The following is a 24,558-nucleotide window of genomic DNA, read 5'->3' as shown; positions in this document are numbered from 1 at the left end:
TCAAATACAATGAAATCACATAACCACAAACAGACACACACACACAGATCCCTTGCATGACAGACTTCTTCCAGATGATGCACAGTACAGTGACTCGCTTATGGTCCCGTTGGATATGTTGAGCTGCCTCACTGTGAAGCATAAATCACCTGGGGCTATTCTTTCTCCACAGGCCCTTTAGGTAACATATCCTTCCAGCCATCACTGAGATTTTGCTTTCTATTATTATGTCTCTTCTGTATTGAACATAATTTATTAAGCCCCAAAAGTAGTGTACATTTAGTGTAGAATGCTGGACCACTGTGCCCTTTCCAATCAAACACAGGTGTCAGAACGCTGCCTGGCCAAGCCTTCAGAGAGCAAGAAAGCTGGATGATATTTAAAGGTTCTGCCAGTTTAAAGAACTGCTGTGGTATTTGGTGTCATCCATTTTGAGATCAATGAAACATCGTTATGGCTCTGACAGGCGATACAAATGTCAGATATGAACGCTCATGGTATTTCATTAACTCTGTTGCCCTCTGTAGATGGGAGGACTGCATATGAATGGGAAGACTACACAGAGAAAATAGGAACATTCTCTCCCCCACCCCCTCTCTCCATCTCTACCCTGACTAAGTAAATTATCAACTGGACAGTAAAGGTTGAGGCAACTCCACAGTAGCCCATCAGGTCCACACCTCATTAACGGGCCTCTATGGTGCTACAGTGGGAAGACTGGGTTGTTCCTCACGGGATATGAAGCAAAATAATATGCTCTGTAGAAGAGAGGGACCATAAAAAAACAACTGTGGTGTTTTCTGTTCCAGAACCTTCTGCTGAAATGATCCTGTTTTCCTGGGGCGAGAGGACAGCTGGGAGCCTAGGCAATAGTAACATTCTGTAAATTGGATTAAATCCAAGATGATCTCTAAGGAGAACCTACCCCCCCCCCCCCTCCATACACTCACACCTCACCCCCAGCATGAATATTGATGGGAGACAATTTTATACGGACAGCAGAATTCATCTTAACCCCTCTCTACAGTTGAAGCCCTGGTGCAGCAGGGACTCCCCATCATCATTCACAGACTGCAGGTCACTGGGCTCAAATTCACCATCCAGATACACCGCAAAGGCAAGGAAACATTTGCTTTGCTCACATAGAGGATGAAATGCTTCTACTAACACAAACTATCCTTTAAAACACAAGTGACACTGCAGGGGAGGTATGCAACAGCTTTTGGAAGCTGAACAAGCTTGCCATGGTCCCTTGGAATAAATATGCAATATGCTTCAGACAAACTGAACATCAGCAGTGTTCATACCATCTCTGCGTTTCAAAGTCAAAAGTCTCTGCAAAACTTACTGGAGAAAAACAATGTGTACATGACCGGTACCACACCACTGAAGGACTTACTGGTTACAGGTCCTGAGGCTACATTGATGTGAAGCAAACTAAGCCTTCCTAATTAGACCTATTCAAACCCAAACCAGCTCTCTGCTCACACCTGTGCCTGCTCATATCACTGTTGTTCAGAAAAGCGCACTCCAGTTTCATTACCATCATCTCTCTCATTTCAGAGCATTCCGATGCCAGTCCCAACTTGAAAAGAAACTATCGAGACTGTGCCCTGCCCTCCACACCCACACGCTCACCAATTAAGAGGTTGTGGTTCGTCAGCTGAGAGCCTCACACCTTCACTTTCCCTCCGATAATTATGCCTCTGGCATCCGAGGCCACAGAGAGGACATGGACCTCAGTCGGGATCCAATTAATCAGGAGAGATGTGTGACGTCTTCATAATGTCAGAAACAGACTCAAGTCGACAGGTAAAGGGAAGACAGGAGGAGAAGGGACACTTCTACAAGGGACAACCGGAAGGAGAGAGAGGTGAGTATGTGCAGTGGGCAAGAGAGAGGGAGATGGAGCACGCATGACAATGCGCTCGTTATCATCTGACCTGTTTGCGTGCCCCTGGAGGCGAGGGCGACAGGAAAGAACACGCATCGCTCGAAGATAGATCAGCAAAGAAGAAACTCCTTTAATTTCCTCTCTCCTGAGCTCCCGCTTCTGTCTCCAATCCCACTCCATGTTCCATCCCTGTGGAAATCATTTTCTCCCTTTCTTTCCTTGTTTCTCTCTTTCCCTCTCTCTCTGTCTTCCTCTCTCTCTCTCTCTCTCCCCTCTCTCTCCCCTCCAGTGCTCAAGCCTCTTAAGGGCTTCTCGTGGCACACTTGGTCATATTATCTTGTAATATTGTAGAACAGTCCTTCATGTTTTTTTATCTGAAGGAAATCAGATAAAAAAAATGTACACTTTCTGTACATACACGCCCCTTACATGTGTTCTGTTCTAGTCTCGTGTGTCCCTCAAACAGAAGAGCACGTTTGTCTTTATTTTAAATGAGAAAAACACATGTTCCCATTTCCTATGAGGTTTGAGTCACAGTGGAGAGGTATGCGTGTCACTGCTCTGTCTGAATCAGGCCTGTGAGCCTGGATGAGCTGAACAGGATCAGGAGCCCTGACGGACAGAAACAAACGCAGAGAGAACAGCAGGTTCCAACGCCTGCGTGAAATCAAACTAAACGAAACATGGAAAACAGCGGTGATCTAATGAAAGCAGTGAAGATGAAAGCCTGCGAGATGGTGCTGCATCTGTGTGTGAAGGAGACGGTGGAGGGCAGCTCCAGGGGGTTGGGCAGAGAAGAGGAGGCTCTTCTGGATGGAAGGAAACACCCCCTCTAGGGGACAGGGACAGTCTTATCAGGTGTGAAGCAGAATGTTGCCAGTAAATCCTCTTTGTGCTGTGAAATCTGGACACTCCACCTGTCGTGAGAGGACCCCTCAAGGGTTATGGTGGTCACTGTCACACACACACACACACACAAACAGAGCACTCACCTGTGGCTCGGCCTGATCTGTAGTCTCTGAACATCTTGAAGTTGTGGGGCTGCTTCTTCTGATTTCCTTCCAGTCTCTTAGCAAATCTCCTGTATAGACAACCAAACAAGCAATAACTTGATCAGTTTTTGTCCATTACCTTTAATACAGTGCGTCTGAGGAAAGCTTCCATTCTAATTCTGGGAACCCAGCTCATCAGCTCTATGGCCCATTCAAGGACCCCAAGAGGACTGGGTTAGAAGGGCCACAATAATGGTGTTTTGTGTTGAATGAAGAAAGCAGATCACTGAAACTGAATTGATGTGCTGCTCTGAGACGCACAGCCCTCCTGCTTTGTGGAGCAGCAGCTCATCTGAGTCAGGGAGAGATGTGAGGCTCAGGAGGGTCCTATTGACTGTGTCATTAGCACTCAAACCTGGGGAATAACATGAAGAAACACAAAGCTACAAGAGGCTGTGCACCGGGAACAGGCTACTCTAGTGTATTACATTAGACAGAAAGGCCTTGAGGGGCTCATGATGACCAGAGTAATTGGCTTTCGGTTGCCATGATAATATGCATCAGTCATGCCATGCCAACACACACGCACAAAGGCCACTGAAAAGGTCAGACCCCCAGTGTTCCGTCTAGTCTTCATCACTACTCCTGAATATCCTCTGGCAAGACACAAACATGGTGAATTATTCTGCATCGGTGGGCATCTTACCTACTGTCCTGTGCAATGAATTGGACATGACACAGCACTTGGCCCCAATCTAGGCCAATGACAACAGACCCAAATCCTGACTTTGTAATACAAAGTAAAGAAGTATTGACGTTTGGTTCCTGAGTTTGAAAAGGTTCATGGAGTTTCAAAAAAGTCTTAAGTGGAACCAAATGCCCCTCTTGGTTCCTATAGGACAGTAGAGCAGAGACGTGCATGAGACAAGTGATATGGGTCATCCCCTCTTACCTGCAACTCAGAGGGGGAGGTATGTATACCTCCCACTCTGTCTCCTTCCTAACTCCACACCTCAAATCTCTCCATTACATTAAACTAGGGCTGGGCGATATATCGATTGTAAGCAATAATATCGCAATAATTTTGACGACGATGTAAAATTTGAAGATATGGTGAATATTTCAAATTCAAGAATACTTTCCCAAAGAATGCGCCGAACGTCCAATATCACGTCTCCTTTTCGTCTTGTCACGTATTCCCGCGTAAGAGACGTGAGGTGTTTTTTTTTTACTGCTTAAATTTGCACTACACATTTTGTACTTTGTAACAATAGCTGTTATCTAAATTGTTTTTGTTGTTTTATAATGGAGGCAAAATATTTTTTTTTTTTTTTTTTTTTTTTTTTTTTTTAAAAAGCAAATGCAAACATATCGAGATATATATTGAATATCGCAAATTTGTGACAATATCAAGATTTTTTTTTTATATATCGCCCAGCCCTACATCACACTGAAAGGTATTGTCTGTCTTCTAAGTGGGGCTCCACAGTAGGCCATATTGGCAGCTGTGGGTGTTGAAAACCTTTGACCCCCAGACAGGGGAGCCCCAGGTCCAGCTCCGACAGGCTCAGAGCTGCTCAGCAGACCCACATGTCAGAGTGAAGAATGGTGTGAATGGTGTACAGGACAGAAATAGGTGCTCTGGTGTAAGGATTGACAGTTTCTATGGGCACATTTCAATTGCCCAGACACCAGGAAAAGGAATAAAGACTGGAGCAGAGGCTCCAAAAATACCACAGATAAGACTAATTTATGATTTTTGACAGACTATTAAGAGAGACACGTCTGAATAGACTAGAATTACGTGCCATAGATACTCAATGATTAACAAATCCTTCCAACCTACTACACATGTTCAGCAGGGAAAGACAAATAAAGGCTTCCAACAATAGGTAAAACATAGAGAACATCGTGAACAGATTAGAATGTCCTCTCAAAGCCTCTTACAAACAACACAAAATTGGTCAGCTGGGCCTTGCCTGAGACTTGAGAACATCTCAAAAAGCTGTGTTTTTATATTTTTGATGCTGCCACAAATGTGTGGTCTCTCATGTACAGCCTCCAGGCGCTGTCTAGCTTGTACTTGAGTGTTCTCTTTATTCGCACTAATAAATATCGAGGTCATGGATGAGTTATGGTCCTGCCCTTCAAGCTGTGGTTTAAATGGGTCCTAGAATTCACTTTAAAAGCTGGTTTGGCTGTAAATTGGTTTAAGTCAGGCTCAAAACGGAAGTGACGACAAATGCAGAGAAACAGTAGAGGAAGGAATGACAATCAGGAGTCTAATGAAATAATGTAACTTCTAACTAGACAAGGCTTGCAAATGTATGACCAGATCATTACCAGAGACCGAATCAAGGACTGGGTTTCATTTATTTTACTGGGTATGGAATGCTTTTTTTGATCAAGGGGAGCCACAAAGAGGGGAGGACTGTTTCAGACAGAACTGTATTATTACAGCACAACAGTGTTGCTCAAGAATGCCTTTCAGATGCAAAAGGCCCACAAAGGATTTCAGAAAAGTCCAATTTTCTTCAGAAAGAATAACTGGGCAGTTGCATGCTAAAACATGGGTGATTTAAGTGAGAACACAAAAGTAGAATAGGCATATTCCTGTTTGGGAAAGACATCTAAAAGAGTGTTGCAAACTCTGAGGAGGTGTTATGCCTGAACTGTATGCTAGGCTAAACACAGTAGCAAACAATACAACTCACATCTATAGGATAGCTCTGAGCACTTACCACATACTTTAACATCCAGAAGCATTCTGTTTAGAGTGGGCTACTTCAATTTTGTGTGAGAAAATAAAACTTGTTAGTCAGGCTAGATAGCTAGGCTCGATGAATGGTGACTGAAAGCACAGAGGCCAGAACCCGGTCTCTGTCAGAGACAAGAGGACCTCCTCGGTGAACAGTCTTATCAGAGAGAGTCAACAGGCCCACATTGTGATGGAGGAGACAGATTACACACAGCTCATCTGACTCCATCCATCTGTCCCTGTCGGCACCACAGGGAAACTGCAGTAAGAGCCGCCAGAGAGAAACACCGGCGTAGTTCCAGCGTCAGTGTGTTACCAAGCACAAAATTAATCATACAAACTTTAAGAGAGCTGATCTGTACTTCACAAGCAGCTCTCCTCCCTTTCCTGTGCCGTGTCTCTGGCTCAGCCCGCCAGGTTATCTGTGTGATGAAGTACCTCCTACACAGGGGCAACAAGAGCAGGCACCTTCAGTTGAAAATAGTAAAGATGGTAAATTTAAAGAGGGGAAAGGAGGGCTGCAACAACTGCCAGAGGGCAAGGATATTTGTTTGTATAGCGTGAACAGAAATACCCTATGTGGGCGAAACTTATTTGATTATCACATATTGAAAACGAAGCACTTCTATGAACAACCCTCAGGCTTACGTCTATAGGCCTATAGTTTCATAGCTCTCAAGCTGTTTGTCAAGATATTTCTTTCCAAGCTATTTCTGTTACCAGTCACCACAGACATAATTTCCCATTTGGGTCAAAATGCAGCCTTAACTTCTCTGAATTATTTGTTCTTGGTGAAGGTGCATAACTGTCAATTGAGTGTAATGTTATTACAGCTCATACACCGTCTCATAAAGCCTAGGGTTGTATTTCCTTCTAATACTATCTATGAGACAGTCACTTTGTTCCGGTGGACACATTTGATAGCCAGCTATGGAGGTACAGTGGCATAGCATTGTGGGGCGTCGTTGTTCTCTGCTAAAGCGCGCTGACCTTTGTCCGTTCATTGTTCACCAATGCGGTTACCCGAGTAGAACGACCAGGACCAGGTGTCTTTTCTCTGGAGATGATGAATGCTGCAAATTGCTTTTTTTTTTGCTTTGCGAGTTATTATCCTCATGTGTCACTGCCATGGCAACAAACGGCTGAAACTAAGGGAAGGGCAGATGTCACATTAGAATATTGTTTAGTGGAGGATTTCTAAAATGGGTGAAGCCTTCCTTTGGGTCCAACAAAAGAAGATCATCATTATCAAGATCCATAAGAGCACATTGGAGTAAGGTTCGTTTTTCGAATGTTGATTACAGCTTGCCTGGTCAAGTAAGCAGATGTAATATTGTAGAGAACATATAGAACTTAATGGGCCATGTCCTACGATCTTCTGGGGATTTAGAAAGGCACTTGAGAGGTAGCACACAACACGTCCACCCGGGGCTAATCAGTGTGACCGTTATTGTGATTACAACCTTGGTATTCAAAATAATGTTATTAAGGCGCTGTTTGTCTACCGTTGTTGCACTAAACAAACTGCAGCAATATCTCAAGGTTTGTTTCTGCATTCCAGTGACCAAACAAGACACATAGTAAGCAGCAGTCATTATTTAGGGGTCTTTAATAACTAAATGAAAGACCTTGTTAAAAGAGGATGGACAGGACACACACTGCACACATCCTCCCTCCATCATTAAGTAGCCGCACGTGACTGACCATGTAGCTCATCACAGTATCTGAATGCTTACACACACAAAATGGATGTGAAACAGGTTTTAAAAGTCAAGTATAAAATATGTACCACTGCTGTGTAATCAGAGAGTACTAATACCATCCTGCTTGGAACTTTGCCTATAGTGTGTACAAAAAAAAGACAGCATGGAATGTCTGGAATTTAAATTTAAATTAATGAATCAAGGCTAAAATCAGAGCAGGCCACTTCTTAACGACGAGGGCAGAAGAAAACGGCTTACAAAAAAGGAAAAGAATTACCTACCTTATTTCAACCGCATACAGAACTTTGGTTGCATTATACCGGAACACTTCTCAAATCAATACAAAAGTCTCAACATCCCCAAAGGTGTACTATAGAACCTTGTGTCCTAGACACTTGCTAACATGACACTAAAGATGAACCTCTATTTTCTCAATCTGAAAGATTTCATTAACATTTCAGAGGTAGCAAGGGTCACAGAATTACATTTAGGCGTCCATGACTTCAAACATAATAACGTTACAGAAGGCTACTCTTTTCCATTCAAATCTTCCTCTTCAAATGCTGGTGTTCATTAGCCACAGCAGGAAGAGGCCTGAGGCAGGGTCTATGAATCTGTCCTGGCAACGCGGGGTCAACCCAGGTCATGTTATTACACAGCACCAGGAAGGGAGAGGAAGAAGCACCCAGTCACCAAGGGGCTGAGAGGAATGAGAAACACTTCATCCAGTTACATTAGTACTGTGACCCATTCAGTCCACCAAGGCCTCAGGGACACCAACTTGTTGATGAAATCAGACAGCCTCTTTGATGGGATTTTAGTGTTCATATATGTCCTTTCATAAAGCCCCTCTGAAGTCCCTACAAAAATAGATGAGGTACAAAGTACACATAAGCTTTAATCTGCTGAATCTGGGCTATACAACCAACATCATTATGGCTGGATCTGGAAGATGATTGGCCAGCTGAATACAAACAGTAATCACCAAAACCCGGTAAAATATGGAAATCATCTTACATTCAAGAAGAGGTTTATACTTTTTTAGGAGAAAAAAGAACAATTACCATTATGTTAGCAAATGGTGCAACGTTTCTGTCTACTGTTTAATTAGGCTATTCCCCTCAATAGTGACACATTAATGACAGGCTCTGTCAGGCTTCCACATGCAGGGAGACAGCAGATATGTTTAAATGCTGGCTTGGGCATCCTGCTGAGAGGCAGACGCTCAAATATCAAATATGTCCCATTTTGAAACAGAGTAGCATGGAATACCCAATAAAGTAGGATAATTAAGTTTAAGAACGCGGCAGGAGGGCTGTTTCAATAACTCTTATGAAAGTCTGCATAGAAGGGAAACGTTGATCAGGTTGAACTGAATTTACAGTTTGGAGATTGCTGGTCTGTGGAAGCATCAAGGTTAAAATGACAAATTACCTTTTCAATTAATGCAGAGCAGACTTGCCTTATTACTTAAGTCAGTGTGGTTCCTAGAGGAATTGTTTAATGTAATAAACAGCTCGAGATTCTACATGTTACATGTCCTACAGGGATGGCAATGATGAAATTAACGACCCTATTAACGCCACTTTTCCTGGATATTTGTAACGCTGCTCTGTTTGAGTCACAGAGGCCTTGTAGTGGGGGAAGGTTCAGCTCTCACAGAATAGCAGCTCCTAGAAGGAGCAGCTCCAAGTGAAGGTGGGCCTGTGAGAGCGCTTCCTCTCGTTATTTACGAGTGGGCCTGGAGCCAGTAGGCCTTGTTTAACAGCCTTCAGCCACGTGTTCTCTTTGTATCCACCACACAAATCAGCACACTGGATAGGAAACCATTCCCAGCCCTCCCTCCCTCCATCTCTCTCTCTTTCTCTCACACACACAAAGCACCACCCCAGGAGCAGATTTGGCAGGTGAGGATCCTGGCACTGCTTGGGGATGTTGAATTTAACTGACAAAAAGAGAGAGTTCGTAAATAAGATTGAATTACGCCGAGTTAGAAAAGCTAATCAACATTTAGAGGAATTATTTCACACCAAACATCCGCTGGTAGATCACAAAATTAGGCTATGTTGCTGTCAAAAAGAGGTAGATAAATCTCACACATTATAGAAAAGCCAAAGACTACTACACAGAAAATGCACCCTTATTGACTTTCCAAGTCAATGCTAGCACAGACTGGCTAATGAATAGGCTTATTGGCTCCCCTCACCACTCACATTAAAGGAAGGGTCACAGTGTGCCACTGTCGATGGATGACAGGAGAGAAGTGCCGTTGACACAACTATGAGAAAAACAAAGCCCTCCCCCCAAAAAATTTAACACACAACTAGCCAAACGTCACCTGAACAGTGAAACAATACGGACTCCTGACTCGTGGAATAGGCTTGACCCAGAGCACTCACAGTTGGAGATTTCATCTAGCTTTCATGATGAATGGACATTCTGAATTCCCCCTCTGCCTGCACCCTGGGTGTCCTCTCGACACTGGGGTCTGAAAGCTGCCTTTGATTTGGGAGCTGATGAGCCTGTTCTGGTGTTCATTGTCAGCCTCAGCTCTGATCTTAATGGTTAATTACCTTGTTTCAATATGCAGAGGCCTGCTCTCTCTATCTCTCTAAGGAGAGGGGTAAACCCTTACTGAAAGCTATCGTAGACTGCTGGAAGGTATCTGTCGATAGACCTCTTGAAACGTTAATATGTCCAGGTCATAAGTGATATCATTCATAAAAAAGATCCAGTTATTAAACCAAGAACATAGAGGCATGGAGAAAGTCACATTGAAGTTACAAATCTACTTTCTCATACAGTAGTTCAAATTGTGCCTAATAATGCAAAGTGTTCAGAGGGTCCCAACCATGTTTAATCTGAGACGATATGGCCTCACATTCCTCTCATTCAGAACCATAATGGAGATGACCCAAGACCATTAACGACAATTGAATTGTTTCACAATTTACTCACACACACACTGCTGATGTAAATGAGGGCGTGGATTCCAAACCATTGTATGGGAAAATGTTTCGATTGTCACAGAACATCTCTCCCCACTTACCCTGTAACAGTCCTTCCCCTCTTCACAGAGCCCAGCAGTAGCTTTAAGCAAAGCATAAATAATTCATTGTTTGAAGCGGACACAATGAATACCAATTCCCTCATATTGCCAGGCTCTATCATCAAGGCTGATTGCAGAACCTGAGGTCATTAACTTCATCTGTGGCAATGTGCCTGAAATTCCAAACGGCCAGTTCAGACTGCTGACACCAAGGTTAGCCAGCGAGCTGTTAAAGGCTCTCTCTGCCCGTCTGCTGGCCGGCCCATCAGAGGGAGGAAATTACATTCTGAGGTTCAAATTGTTTTCACATTAGACTCGCTCACTGCCCACCACCGCTAGAGTAGGGTGACTGTGCGTTAAAGATGAGTGGGCACTAGACAGAGTTATCCATCGGAAACGAATAAGCCAGTCCAACACTATCTGGGTCAAAGCCTATTTTACAACACACCGTTTTGAGAGATTTGCATGTTGAATTGGCCTGGGAACCCAACTAAGGAACTTGAGTCCTAGTCATGGCCCCATCTCTCCGTTGGTCTTACAGGCTAAGACCATCTTCCTGGGTCATCACTGTACACAGTGAGCAGGGTAAAAGAGTTCAAAGGGCATCTCAGCTATAAGCACTGGCTCAAAAATATATGTTTCTCCCAGACAAAACACTCAAGAGCTCCCATATCTAGACCTGTATCTTAAATTTAGGATGTCAGAATTGTCTAGGTTGTTTAAGTCCAGCGATCCACAGCCACCATGGCATCTCTGATATCTCATCTAGAGAGAGGCTTCTCCGTCAGACAAACTCATGATGAGAGCAGTTCCATCACCCTGTCCCTGGTCTCCTCACACATTGGTCATGGCATGAGGCAGACTGCCCCTCTCTGTTCGGCCGGTTGACGGATGGATTTCAGTCCTCTGCATTGGCCCAAGCTATTAAGAGGTCTGCTGGAGCGGAATGGCTTTACTGTTCCTGGGGAGATGCAATTGGCACAGCAATTCCTGGCTCCTATAGTCTCAGAACACTGTGACTAAGTACATTTCTTGCCAGACATGCACAAACAATCATGCCGACAAGCAATAAATAACAGAAATGAAACCATCAAAACACTGGAACTCTTGTTTTATCCTACTTGTTTATAGCACTGATGTCAGTCAGAAGAAGTGACCCAAACCAAACTAATTAAATACCCCAGTCACATAAACTTACAGTTTCAGGTAACTTCTCGATCCTGCTGACTGAGAAAGTAGGTTTTATACTGGACAACCATCCTTAGAAGAAGCTCTCATCAGAAGCAATCTCACAAATCATGTAGGTAACCATACCTTTGGGAAACAGCTCAATTAGATAGAGTGGCACTTTGTGGATCTTTAGGGAGACCATGCCTAGACATATTTGCAATATCTTCACTGCTCTAGGCCTACCACTTAAGGAGCCAGTCTTTGATAACAGCCTAAAAATGTTTGACTTGACCAGAGCATGAAGCTAAGATCCTGAAGCATGCACATCCATATGACTATTGATGATTTCGCAAGATTTAAAATGTGTGATATCACCGCACAGGGAAATAGGATGATTTCCTTACCATTATTTTGCTTTACACCTGCCTCCTCACAAATTATTCATAGTCACATCTCTGCATTATGAGATAAATCCTTTTTTCTTATTCATTGACAGATTCTGGATGGCCCTGGTGGTTTCTGGGTTTTTGTGATTTAAGGCTGTCATGGTTGAAGAAATACTGAACTGATTTCCTGACAATCCAGGTATCTTAAACTGGGTCTGTCCCTTATCCTTTCCCTCAAATGTTTTGCTTTACAGGATTTGCAGCTAAATCTGTATTTTAGCTCAAGTTCTCAAGAATAACTTTCTTCAGTGATACTAATATTTACAATCAAAGTGGCAACAGCTTCGGCACTTTACATTGAGATGTCCAGCCAATGGAACCATCTGTTATTGCAACAACCTTTAGCCAAACCTTAAAACTTAGCTATTATTACAGTAATATACAAAAACATTTCAGTGTATGTAGTTGGACTAGGCTAGGGAGCCTGTATCCTCCAAGATTGAAGAGTTGCTGCACAAACGCTAGCCTATAAATCCAAGGCAAAACATAGTACAATCATTAAAACTCTATCACTTCAATTTAAATAATTTAATAGAAAAAACTATTTAAAGAACGGCACGAGACAAGACCTTGCAGCAACTTTAATTTGCATCAGGTTAACTAATTATTATGTGGCTGTGCATCTGTGCTGTTGCAATCATGCACCTAACACAACCTTGTTACTGTGTAAAAGTAAACCTATAGTAATGAGTGCTAACCTTGGCTTCACCCCATCTTTACTCTACCTCATTCTGTAAAGCATGCAGACTACCAAAAGAAAGGAAAGGGGGGAGGGGGGGGATGGGCCAAAACCATTTGATTTGTTGGTGATGTGGCCAGTATCAATTGTGGTGACAGACCCCTGTTAAAGAGGGTCTGTCTGGGGTCTTATCTTGCTGTGGTGTCTGTCAGGCTCTGTGCTCCATGTCTCTATTGGCCAGTGGATGGAGGGAAGGCCTGCGTCCCCAGATAAACAGTTCCTCTGTTCTTACAGCAGCAGACAGAGAAGGCCCCCTGTTTGCTCAGTGCTGGACACACTGCCCTGCTCCCACAGACTCCAGCTACAGCATCTGGCTCTGGGGACGAGCTGGCTCCCCTAACTGGAACACGACAGTGAGAAGGGAGGTGGAAGAAGAGGGTGATGGAATGAAGAGAAGGAAAATGGGGTGAATAGTGGATGAAAGAATGGTGTTGGGGGAAAGTCTGAATGTCCCTGTCTTGAAGCTCCAAAATGTGTTCAATATTCATCTGCCATGTCATATCCAGGGGAAAAGAGAATGGACTCCACAGAGTCATTTGATGTCCTTTTCCAAATACATATTTCCATTTTCTAAATGTGTTCTGTTGCAATGTATGACATTTCAGTTGCACACCATGTCAGCCTGACATCACTCTCACTCTCCTTTAAAAGTAATAATAATTTTTCAATATCATACAAAGCTAGCATACAAAGTAAGCCTTGACATTATGAACAAGAGTTTTGAATATGTAACCAATAGGCTATTATGTGAAGGTGCAAAATTATATTAAATGTGGCTCTAAAAGTTAAGGTAAGGGTATATACTGCTGACAGAGTCTAGCAAAACCACATTCTCAAACCATTTTGGTCCCGTAAAACATTTGTTTTAATTCCTGCTAATTTCTCCATGGTGTTAGACCCTCCAGTAAGGCTGTATTCCAACCAAGCCAGGAGATTAATGGTGGGTTAAGACAGTGTACATGATCATTCATCAGGGAAGTGGAGGTGTGCCAGGTTATTACCCACACTGAGGTCACACTCTGTGGGCATGGAAAGGAGCTGTGAGGGGACACACAAACCTCCAAGCCACGCCACAATGCCCAGTGGGGGGCAGACCGGGGCTGAGCCGGCAGTTTAGAACACCTACCTACCACAGAGATCCTGCCAGCATATTAATACATGGGACGATAAATGACTAGAAGGCATGCAGCCAACAAGCAAAAGCCCAAAGGGAGGGAGGGTTGCATGGAGGAGCTAGGAGATACTATGATCTTCCTAAATTTGTCGGCCCAAGTATTTAAGTGGAGGAAACTAATCGGTGTCGTGCCCATTTCCCTGTAACCCTACTCTTGTCAGATAATCTGGAAGTTAACAGGCCTAAAACAAAAAGAGAGAAAAAAAGCAAAGCACAGCACAAAATAGATATTTTACTAAGACTGCATTAGGAAATGTAATATTTCGAACAATGGAGAAATTCCTTGGGAACATTATTTTAGAATTCTGCCCCATTACAAAGACTCAAAACATATTTATCCTGACTGTCAAAGATAAGGCTAAGCGGCCAGTGCTTTGGAAAGCTCTCAATTTTCTGCCAAACAGCTACTTAACAAATCACAACTTCAGAGTGAGGAAGTGAGACAGAGACTTCTCGACAGCTCAAGCTGCCATTACCATGCCTTTTTAATGAATGGACATCCTATCCTTCAGCTTCCCTTAGAACAGGAAGGGCTGGAGGGAAATGGAGCTAAATGCGTGGTAATGAGTTATCGAATGGAGCTATGTGAGCTGTGGAATTGGACAGCCCCTTCTAACATGAGTCAGTTGACAGCCTACACCATTAGTTTTTTTTGTCTCCGCCCTGCAAAGCTCTGCCACTTTTTTTTGATTTGCCTCAGGAACGCTCTTTATAGCCAAGCCTTAAAAATGTTAAATTTGATCATGAAAACGGTGTACAATTAACAATCTTAATTATTTATTTACATCTTTCAGCCAAGTTTTGGAATCAACGTTTCAAAGTTTGCAACCAATTGGCAGATACCTGCCTCCTGCTGAAACAGGTGGTCAAGGAACTGTCCAGTTAAAGCTCTTTGAGAAATTACATGGCCCAATAAGCAATGAATTACGTGATGATGTGCATATGAACTACCGTGTACCTGACAAGTGTCGAGCTTGATCCACAGGTGTACAATGTCTGGAAACCGTTGTTGGCGTGTGAGTTACCAAAAGACAAGCTAGAAGCTTCTGTGTAGTTTCGGTAACGGCCATACTTCAGAGTAGGGGAACTGACGACATATTCCCATATTCTTCCAACATTCTCGGATAAGTGGATAGGGCAGACTGTATCAAACCTGTATCATACAGTGTCAAAGTATAAACTAATTAGCTAACGTTGTCTAACATCTATGATGCCAATCCTCAATGGCCATTGGTGTATCTAGCCCTATTTTTGGGGGGCCCCTAGATTTGTTTTATCACAGGAAAAATAATAGGTTTTATCTAGTGGGAACCTAGATTCGCCCCTGTCAATGGCATAGTTCAACTAATTGACTCCAAATAGCACCATAGTGAAATAGCCACAGTAGGGGCGCACTTTGGCAACCATGTTTGACATTCAGAGTAGGGGTACTGGGAGCTTTAAGAATACTGTAAAAACAGGTGGTGTGTGTGCATGTGTGTGTATAAGCCCAAGCACTCAACAAGTGCAAAGGAGAGAGATATGTGGAGCTGGTGGAAGGGTATGCTACTAATACTTTGCACTCAGGCACTTGTCAGGTTTCTTTTCTTTTTTTTCAACCCCCGACTGGAGGCCGGGAACCCTGAGGAATCCCATGAGAGACCTGGGTCTCCTCCAAGACAGGATACACTTACAGCATGGAGCAGAGCACAGCTTCTGTTAACCTCAGTCATGAGGAGGAAACGGATGAGAAACTATACTCGGCTAAACCATACCAAAAGTAAAGTTAGCCTACTGGGTGAAAGGAGAGAAGTTTGAGTGTGCTGCTCAAAACTCTAATTATACGTCCAATTTAGTCAAAGGACAGCTATCGATTCTAAGGTCTAAGGAATGAGAGTGCACTGCTGACCAGACACAGGATAATATCTACTCAACTACGGAGAGGAGGAAGTCTGTCTCTCAGTCAAATGGCTATCATCAGTGTCAAGACCCATCCAAAGCAGTCTCTGCCCTCTGATGGGATGAAGTAGAGTGAAAGGGCTGTTTGACAGCAATACTGAGATCCAGTGATCCTATTAACAGAGAGCAGAAATGGCCTACTCTTGAACCACAGAGTTAAGCTCGTCTATGACAAAAGCATTCTCAGAATTATAGGGTTTGTAAACAAAAAAATGTTTTTATGCAAAATGAACGTTAATAAATAATGCTAAAGATTCCCTCCAAATAATGGCCAAGAACAAGTAGTCAAAGTAGGAGTATTACTTTACATGGATTTATAGAGACATCCCCATCAACTTCTTGTCAGTCCATGTATCCTTTTTGAATGCACTCTTAGTAGAATGGATAAAGTGGATATTTCTTTAACCCCCGCACAACAGTTAGCCTAAACAACAATCTTTCTGTCAGGGGCCCACTAGTTACAGCCTAGAGGCAGAATGCAACATGAGCTTGAAAGTCTGCTAGATGCAAATCTATTTATTAATGTAAAGGAGTGGAAAAGCACTGCAAATCACTACACAAGTAACATTATTGTAATTGTTTCAAGGGATTCAAAGGAGTACTTATTGTCCTTTTCCTGTTTGTGATTCATGTTGGTAACACCAAATAGTGTGGCTTTAAGGATTAGTTTGATATTCCCACCAAGGTGCAAATCAAGATATATAATGGGCATGGGTGGGCCAAGTGTGGCAGCCCCCTGCAGGGCAAAGAGGGGCTCTGCTAGACTATAGGACCAGACTGAGGCCCAGTGTGTCACCTCTGGCCCCTAATCCCAGCAGACCAGCACCCTTGACAACATGGTCAACACCCTCTCACTGTAGCAAGGAAATTAAGGTAACGAGAATCGATGGCAGTGTTAAAAGTATTGGCGTTGTTGCCCAGAAGGTTCTTCCCTGAGCTCTCTTGATTAGACTCAACAGAGCACTGTTCTCCGGTCAGCCAGCTCCAAATGGAGACCATTGATCAGCAGGTCAGACAAGTTGGCCTGAGTTCCTTAATTACTTGTGTCACTCCTCATTCTCACCTCAACAGCTGTCAATTACCTCCCAGGTAAGCCAGGGCCAGCAGCAGCAGCTCTCATCCCAGCCTAAAGCCAAGCTGAGCCTGAGGCATGACTACAATAGAGGAGAAAGTATACTAATATGCATCAACTTTTTAGAGAAGGTGGTCAATAAAACAAATAAATAAATGTAGGAAATGTCCATGCTAGGAAAGGCGCTCCTACCTTCAGTCTATACTCAAGCCTACATGACATGGACTTTCTTAGTTGGGTTTGGTTGCCTTGGTTTACCATGACAGTCACTAATTACATAGGCCTACCAAAAGGCCTTCCTAGAGTAGCCTACCATTTCACCATAGGGCTGGGCGATATACACCTACGACCCCACACCTTTCCTCTGACTCCACAGGGGGGCTTACTAGCAGCGGGGTGTTGCGTTCCCACCTCCAAGAGGGGTACGTAACATTAGAGATAATATCGCAATAATTTTTACGACAAGGTAAAATGTGAAAATATTGTGAATATCTAATATTTTGAATTCAAGAATACTTTCCCAAAGAACGTGGTTAACGTCCAATATTACGTCCCCTTTTCATCGAGACGTGAGGTGGGGGAGGGTCTTCTTTTTTTACTGTGTAAATTTGCACTACATATTTTGTACTTTGTAACAATAGCTGTTCTATCTAAATTGTTTTTGTTGTTTTCTGATGGGGACAAAAAGAAAATCATGTTTTTTTATTATTTAAATGCAAATGCAAACATATCAAGATATATCAAATATCGTAAATATCGAGATATCAAAAATGTTTATATTTCGGACAGCCCTAGTTCACCATATGGATATATGTTCCACCAGTAGACATATGAACTGAAGTAGTAACCTTTAAATCTCACCCCAATTGGAGGGTCTTGTCAATTCAATGACCATGGCACCAGTAATGACTCATGGAGCAGAGAAAGTCAGCTTGCAGAGTGTATTGCCATTGTGACCTTTTCAGGTTCCCTCTCCTCCTGTGCTCCTGTCTCTGGAGATTGGCTTCCCTCTGCTCTGTGCATAGGAGGCTCACTGGCATGCTGGGAAGCAAGCCTGAGGGCTGCTCGACTGTGTCTAATCTTCTTCCATCATGCGTCAGGACCTGGTGTGCTTAGGGTGTTTGTGCAGAAGTGAGCAGTGGGACAGAGGATGAATGTTTGTCACAACAACCACACATGTCCCTGTCACTCACAGAGGATGACAGTTTGTTACGTGTCAATCTTTGGCTCTGAATGCTACAGTATTCACTCAAAATGGAGACGGGAAAAACACTGGTCCAATCCTTCGGCACAACCCAGATGGCTGTCTGCTTCATGCCTCTGACACCCCTCATTGTCAAATTCCTGTTTGAGTCACACTGCAGGCATAAGGCTTCCAAAGGCTATTTGAGGTGCATTTTTGGATTTCGGTCCAACTTTCAATCAGTTCAACTTTTTTTGTATAGCCCAAGCAATGTCACAAAGGGCTTCACAGTTGCCAACCGACCAGCACCTTCTCCATCCCATTAAACAAACAGAAATATGTCTTGTTTTAGCAGGGAGTCTAATGGCTGAGTGGTTAGGGAATCGGGCTATTAATTAGAAGGTTGCCAGTTCGATTCCCGTCCGTGCAAAATGGCGTTGTGTCCTTGGGCAAGGCACTTCACCCTACTTGCCTCGGGGAATGCCCCTGTACTTACTGTAAATCCCTCTGGATAAGAGCATCTGCTAAATTACTAAATGTAAAATGTAAGCCATCATAGAGTTCCATAATAAAATAACACCTTGCTCCAAAGGTCAGAGTTCGACAGAACTTCCAAAATAAAAATAGTGGGTGAAAAGAAATACTTCAACTTCAATAATGAAGAGCAAGAAAACTGAACCAGCTTTTCGGAAAGTGGAAGACAGATGAAATCTGATACTTTGTTCCTTTCAAATTAGTTGATTTTTTTGTTGAATTAGTTTGATGTTTTCCCCGAAAGCAGGGAGGTCAGCTGGCTAATCTACTCCTGCATAAAATATGTCAATGCCATTATAGTCAACCACAAATACATCCTCTTTATTAATTACACAAGACAGCATATCAAAGTACAGGAAGCAAATGACCTCCTAGTCATAATGGCTTGTCTAGTAAAGAAGCTGTAATTCATCACCGTGATGGTTCAATTCCACGAGCACAACTGATTATAATCAGTTCCCCTATTGACCAACCATTTGAGAAAAATATGTTGTTTATGAAGTCACTCAGTCCCAAGTTTATGATACCTGGGTGAAGTTGCCCTCAGTCAACCTCACACTAAATCTATTTCCTGCTATTCACTCTCTCTAAAAAACACTCATAGAGCAACCTCTGAACACTAATTTTATATTTGGTCTTGCAATCACTCCTGTGCTAGATGATTATAGTGCAACCAGCAGTTCACCAGTCAAATATAGAGAGAACAGATCTTAAACAGATTAAACTTGTATTAGTTACTGAGACCTGAAAACAACTTATATAAGGCTTAGTGGAAATCACTCTCTTTTCTGATAGGAGGAGTGGTCTGGTGGATTTTTACCACTCAGACAAACCCAGAGAACTTGTTCCAGGGTATGTTGAATGTTAACTGGAATTGATGAAGAGAAGGGCCCCATGTTTATCAAGCATCTCAAAATAAAGGTGCAGAACTACAGTTGCAGGTCCCAGTCTGTTTATATGATGTAATGTCATTCGAAAAGGCACCATTGGTGCTTGAGCAGCACCATAGCTCTTAGATTCATTGATGAATATGGGGTTCTGCTGGAAGTAGCTCCATTTTCATAAATGTATCTCTGTATTCTAGAGACTCCTTTAAAGATTGACTGGAAACACTGCTAGGCCATGCAACCCTCCAGGGAGACCAAACACTTTCACTGCAGATTATATTTTATTTGGAGGAAGACTTTCAGAACACTCTAGGATATCTTACAGAAAATGAACCCATGTAGGTTAAAAACTGTGGAAGTTAAAACAAAAAGTCTAAAATCAGGGGGACAGATCAAACAATCTGGGAAAGACAGGCAAGGCTAGAGGTTATAGGCAGTGAATAGCATTCCCTGGCAATTGAAGACATGGCAAAACTTTGAGGTGGTTTATTTAAACATGTTTTGGGGGGGGATATCTTAAGGCCTATCATTTTTGCTGAATAGGGAATGTTTAATTTTCTATCCCTGCTAAAAATGTCTAAAAGTTTAGGCCTAAACTGTTATTTGCTCAACCATGAGAGCAAAGTCGGATATGAAGACCTATGATTTTATTCTACATAATAGGGTGATTAAATTGTTACATGAACTGACAGGGCATGTGAAGAAGAAAAAAGGGAAACCAAATTTTCTGTGACTTATTTGACACATGGGAATGTGTGCAGTTTAGGCTTCTGAGCTCCTCTCCTAGCTTCCAAAATTGAACCTACATCTTCCATCTCTCTCTCTCCATGTTGTAGACCATTACTCAGGATGTCACTTCATCATCAGAATCCACCTGTTATAACTGGTAGGAGGCCAATTAGAGTGAAGAGCTCATGTCTCTTCTGACAGCTCTCACTAACCCTCAATGAGAGTAGCCCAGCAGCACGTTATGACAGCTGTAAGGCTGTTGGAGGTAATTAGGCTGTGACTTAGACTTCAGGTAAGAGACAAAAAAAACACATGCACAAACCAATTCAGAATTCCAGTTTCCTGTTGATGAGATTCAGCGAGTCAGTACCTATCGTCTGTTTCCAGTAGTTTATGGCTGTTTTGTTCTGCAGAAAGGACAGATATTACTGCTCCTCTGACAGACAGGCAAGGACTATTAAAAAACTATATTGATTGGTTTAGAAGGCATCTTCTCACACCTTGTCTGTTCATTTCACCATTTCCCTTGAGGGTCAACAAAACATCCGGTAATGAGAAATGCCACCCTTCTTCACCAAGGGGGGTAAAAACAATTTTGGCCAAATAGGAGAAATGTTTTCAACATGATGCCGTCTGCCATGCTAAGAATTGCTTGTGGCCTGAGGCAGTCTGGTCTGGCAAAGACTGCATTAGCACTGGAGAAGTCTTAGGCAAAGGACAATAAAACACAGGGAGGGAAAGTCTGGAACTAACCTATCAATTGTGCTGGCTAAAACAATGTGTCTTTCTGGGATCTTATTGCTGACTGCACAGTATCATGACCAGAAACGCAAAGTAATGGACCAGCTGAAACGTGTCAGAGATGTTTGTAGAATCTCGCACACAAAGTGAAAGTAGGCTTGTAAAAGTGGAAAGTTTCTGGGAATTGTTTTTGAATGTTTCCATGGGACTTTTCAGAAGCAAAAGTTCCTTCAACCAAAATGTATTGCTTATTTTCCCCATTATAAATTATCTCAAGAAGCGAAGTCAGAACCAATCTTGGCCAATTAGAAAAGAGCAGCTTGAATTTCCTAACTAGATTCAAGATGAAACAAGAATCAAAACATAGTAAAATACCGGCATTGGCCAAATTGGACCATAAGGGGGCATGTATTGTACATCAACATCATGGTCAAGGTCAACAAATCTTTTCTATGCACCAACAACAAAGTACAGTCAGCTATTTTAAGGTGGCCCTCTGTCATTGATCCCTGCCTTATTTGTGCAGGGCAAGGTCATGGAGCCAAGTGTTTCTTGGATCCATCAGCAAGATGAATAAAGCAGAACTCGCTGACATGGCCGATACGTGAGACTCTTAAGTCTCATGGAGATCCTGGCAGCATCGCTCATAGGGACCCTCATCATTCCAACTTTGAAAAGCTCTGTAAAGTATTTGCCTGAAATTAGACTGCTGAATGGTAACCTATTTTAGCTGAGGCTGCGTGAAATGCAACCATGAAAGAAATAGGCCTGGCTGTCAAACCTGTGCCTAAATCACTCTGCATGCTATCCAGGACCTGACTCAGAGCAAACTTACCTCAGAAAACCAGTCTTTCACCTCTACCCTGTCCACCAACAGAATGCCTAAATGGGGATAATGTTTTTACACAAAGAACAGCTATTTTGGACCTTTTTTTAAATGTCAGTGCTTCTTGTGGTTCGCCATGCTAGCATAGAAATGGGTAGAATGTTTTCTATTCAGAGTTGGGGCTAGGTGGAAGAGAGATCTAGCCATTGCATGATGTTTAATTAAGAAGAATCCAATTCAATTCAGGCCAATTATTATTTCATTTCTTTGCCATGAAATTGCTGTCACTTGCTGTGCTTGATTTTAATGCAAAATGTATGTCAATCACACAAGTTTAACTTAAAGTCCCTAACTAGGCTAAGTATTTTAACTCAAATAGCCTAGTCATGATGACATCCTTTAGGTTATCAACCAGCGTGTAAGCCTGAATTAATCAGCATTACAAGGACTCTTTCGTTTCTCGTTTTCAGGTTTTTGACAATTGGGTTTCAGAGCAGTCAAGAATAATAGCAATCCAGAGTTTTTAATCACTTGGAGGATTAACCTTTAAATCAGAGGTGCTGCTGATAGCCCAACCCTGAGTCATGGTTGAGGATTAGACCAGAGAGGACAAACAGATCATTACTGAACTCAGGTTTACAGACCTGTATGAGACCCCATATTTCACTGACATTACCAGTAATAACCCAGTAATCCCTTGAACCTCTCCAATGACAGGAGATTTCAAGAGAAATGCACCTTATTATGAGTCCAGCTGTAGATGAATGTCTTTGCAGAAGCAGCATGGGTATAATGACCCAGCTTATTTTGGTCTGGAGGCAAGCTCTCCACTTTGGTGTCCTCATCAAAGGCACGTCTTCAAGCCATTTATGAAATGCTTTCAAGACCCCATGATATTTACATTATTGTTGGATCTTAAAGCCTCAGCTCTTGGAAAGCAAAGTAGGCCTGCCTTTAGGTGGTAGAATGCTTCCAAATTGAAACAGGTTCAGAATGTATTATGATGACTTTTTCCTACGTTATGGTTTCATTTTCTTCTTAAAAAAGGCTATTCGAGCAAAAGTTTTACAGAACGGCTTTCCACTTTTGAAACTTTACTTGCTACAGATAACTATTTATCAAGCTTGAATTTCCTTCTGGACTCATAAAGTGCATTGAATTGAAACTACTTCCATTTGACCACTGTGGTAAAGCCTTTCTGGACTGCACCACATGAATGATAGCTCAGTTAAGTTGACATGCTCTATTTTATCACAAAGTGCAAATTAAGTTGTCAAGATAATTCCTCTTAAAGGTTAAGCTTCATTTTCACCCCCAAAAAATTGAACAAGCAAGAAACAAGTTATGTTATCGCCAGGAATGATAATTAGCATTCGAACAGACAAACCCACACAAGCACCCTGATTTATTTTGCAGTTAAAAAAGGAAATATTTCAGTAGCCCTCAGAATGGAAAGGGGGGCGGATGGCTGAAGATGAGAAGGGTTTGCCTGATGACTGTTGCTTGGCAGAGAATTATGATTCCTTGACAGTAGCCTTTCAATGAAGTGCATGCATAGTCAACTGGGGAAGAAGTTCATTATATCCAATGAGTCTTTCTACAAAGAGCTAAATCTAATTTTGTGAATCTTGCATTACAGGAATCTCTTTTGAATGTTCTATGCATCTTGGCCTGATGTCTCATCGACCAAACGACAAAGAAACATTAACAATAGAATTGGGTTTATCGTGTTAAGAAACTGTTGTATTATGATTTTGTGGGAAAAACAACAACTTTGAGATGATGACTCGTTGTATGTCTATGGAACAGTACAATAAGTTTGAGAATTAGCAAGAGATAATAGTACAATAAGTTTGAGAATTAGCAAGAGATAATAGAAAGAAAAAATAAAGAATTCTCTCTATGAGCAAACAAGAGAGCAAGTCCACTGAGGGTGCTCTTGTCACACACACACGCACACAATATGACATACTGTTAACCCTCCGCCACATAGCTGATTATAAATCCATAATAGGCTATTAAATATAAATCACACACACGCGCGCACACACACACACACACGTACACACGCCCTAATGCACCAACTGCAACTACGTACGCTCACTATGTTAGCGTTAAGACCAATAACAGCGGGGTATTGAATACAAGAAGTGGCTACAGTTTCCTATCTAGCTAGTATCAAACTAAACAGCACACCAAAGTAGCTACTGTAGCTAGCTAGCATCCCAACTTCATGTTACAGGCGGAAGTCCAATTCGGGACATTCAGGGAGATTAGATAAGAAGTTGACAGGCACAATCTAAAACAATACACGAACCATATCACAAATACTTACCGTTTCCATCTCTGTCACAGTGTACTTTAATCCAACTGCACTTCTACCTCGAACAGCCTTATACTTCTTATTTTACGTGGTCACTAAGCAAGCGACAGACGCTCTTGTCCACAACAAATAATAAATGGAAGCCCGGAGGTTGCACGTGTCCGTTGTTGTCGAAATGTTTATAGCGCCCTCTATGGCTGAAAGCTCAACCGTAGCTTTGCGGCTAGAGCACCACAACGTTCAGTCGAAAGATAGCTGATTTCCTTATACAATGTTCAACTGTAGCAGCATACAGTACATGCCTGCAGGGGCGGTTTTAGCTAATTTGAGGTAGGGATGGGCGAACGATGCCTTGTGAAGCTTTGGTGGTTTCTTCCGGATTGTGCCGGCCCAAAGAGCC

General features: G+C 42.5%; 1 protein-coding gene across 2 annotated transcripts in view; it reads right to left on the bottom strand.

Moving 5' to 3' along the window:
• The window catches only part of LOC124474117 (ecto-NOX disulfide-thiol exchanger 2-like), a 101,976-nt gene extending 77,677 nt beyond the window's left edge, over positions 1 to 24,299 (bottom strand). For both annotated transcript variants that reach the window (XM_047030050.1, XM_047030129.1), the window contains exons 1-2: positions 24,171 to 24,299; positions 2,887 to 2,975 (exon numbers count right to left, since the gene is read on the bottom strand). In XM_047030050.1, the coding sequence (XP_046886006.1) occupies positions 2,887 to 2,920 (34 nt within the window). In that variant the 5' untranslated portion in view covers positions 2,921 to 2,975; positions 24,171 to 24,299. The remainder of the gene's footprint in view (positions 1 to 2,886; positions 2,976 to 24,170) is intronic.
• Between the last annotated feature and the right edge of the window lie 259 nt (positions 24,300 to 24,558).

The sequence above is a fragment of the Hypomesus transpacificus genome, chromosome 1 (genome assembly GCF_021917145.1).
Source record: "Hypomesus transpacificus isolate Combined female chromosome 1, fHypTra1, whole genome shotgun sequence".
NCBI classification, from domain to species: Eukaryota; Metazoa; Chordata; class Actinopteri; order Osmeriformes; family Osmeridae; genus Hypomesus; species Hypomesus transpacificus.
The sequence above is the reverse complement of the archived record's forward strand: the minus strand, read 5'-3'. Positions and strand labels throughout refer to the sequence as shown.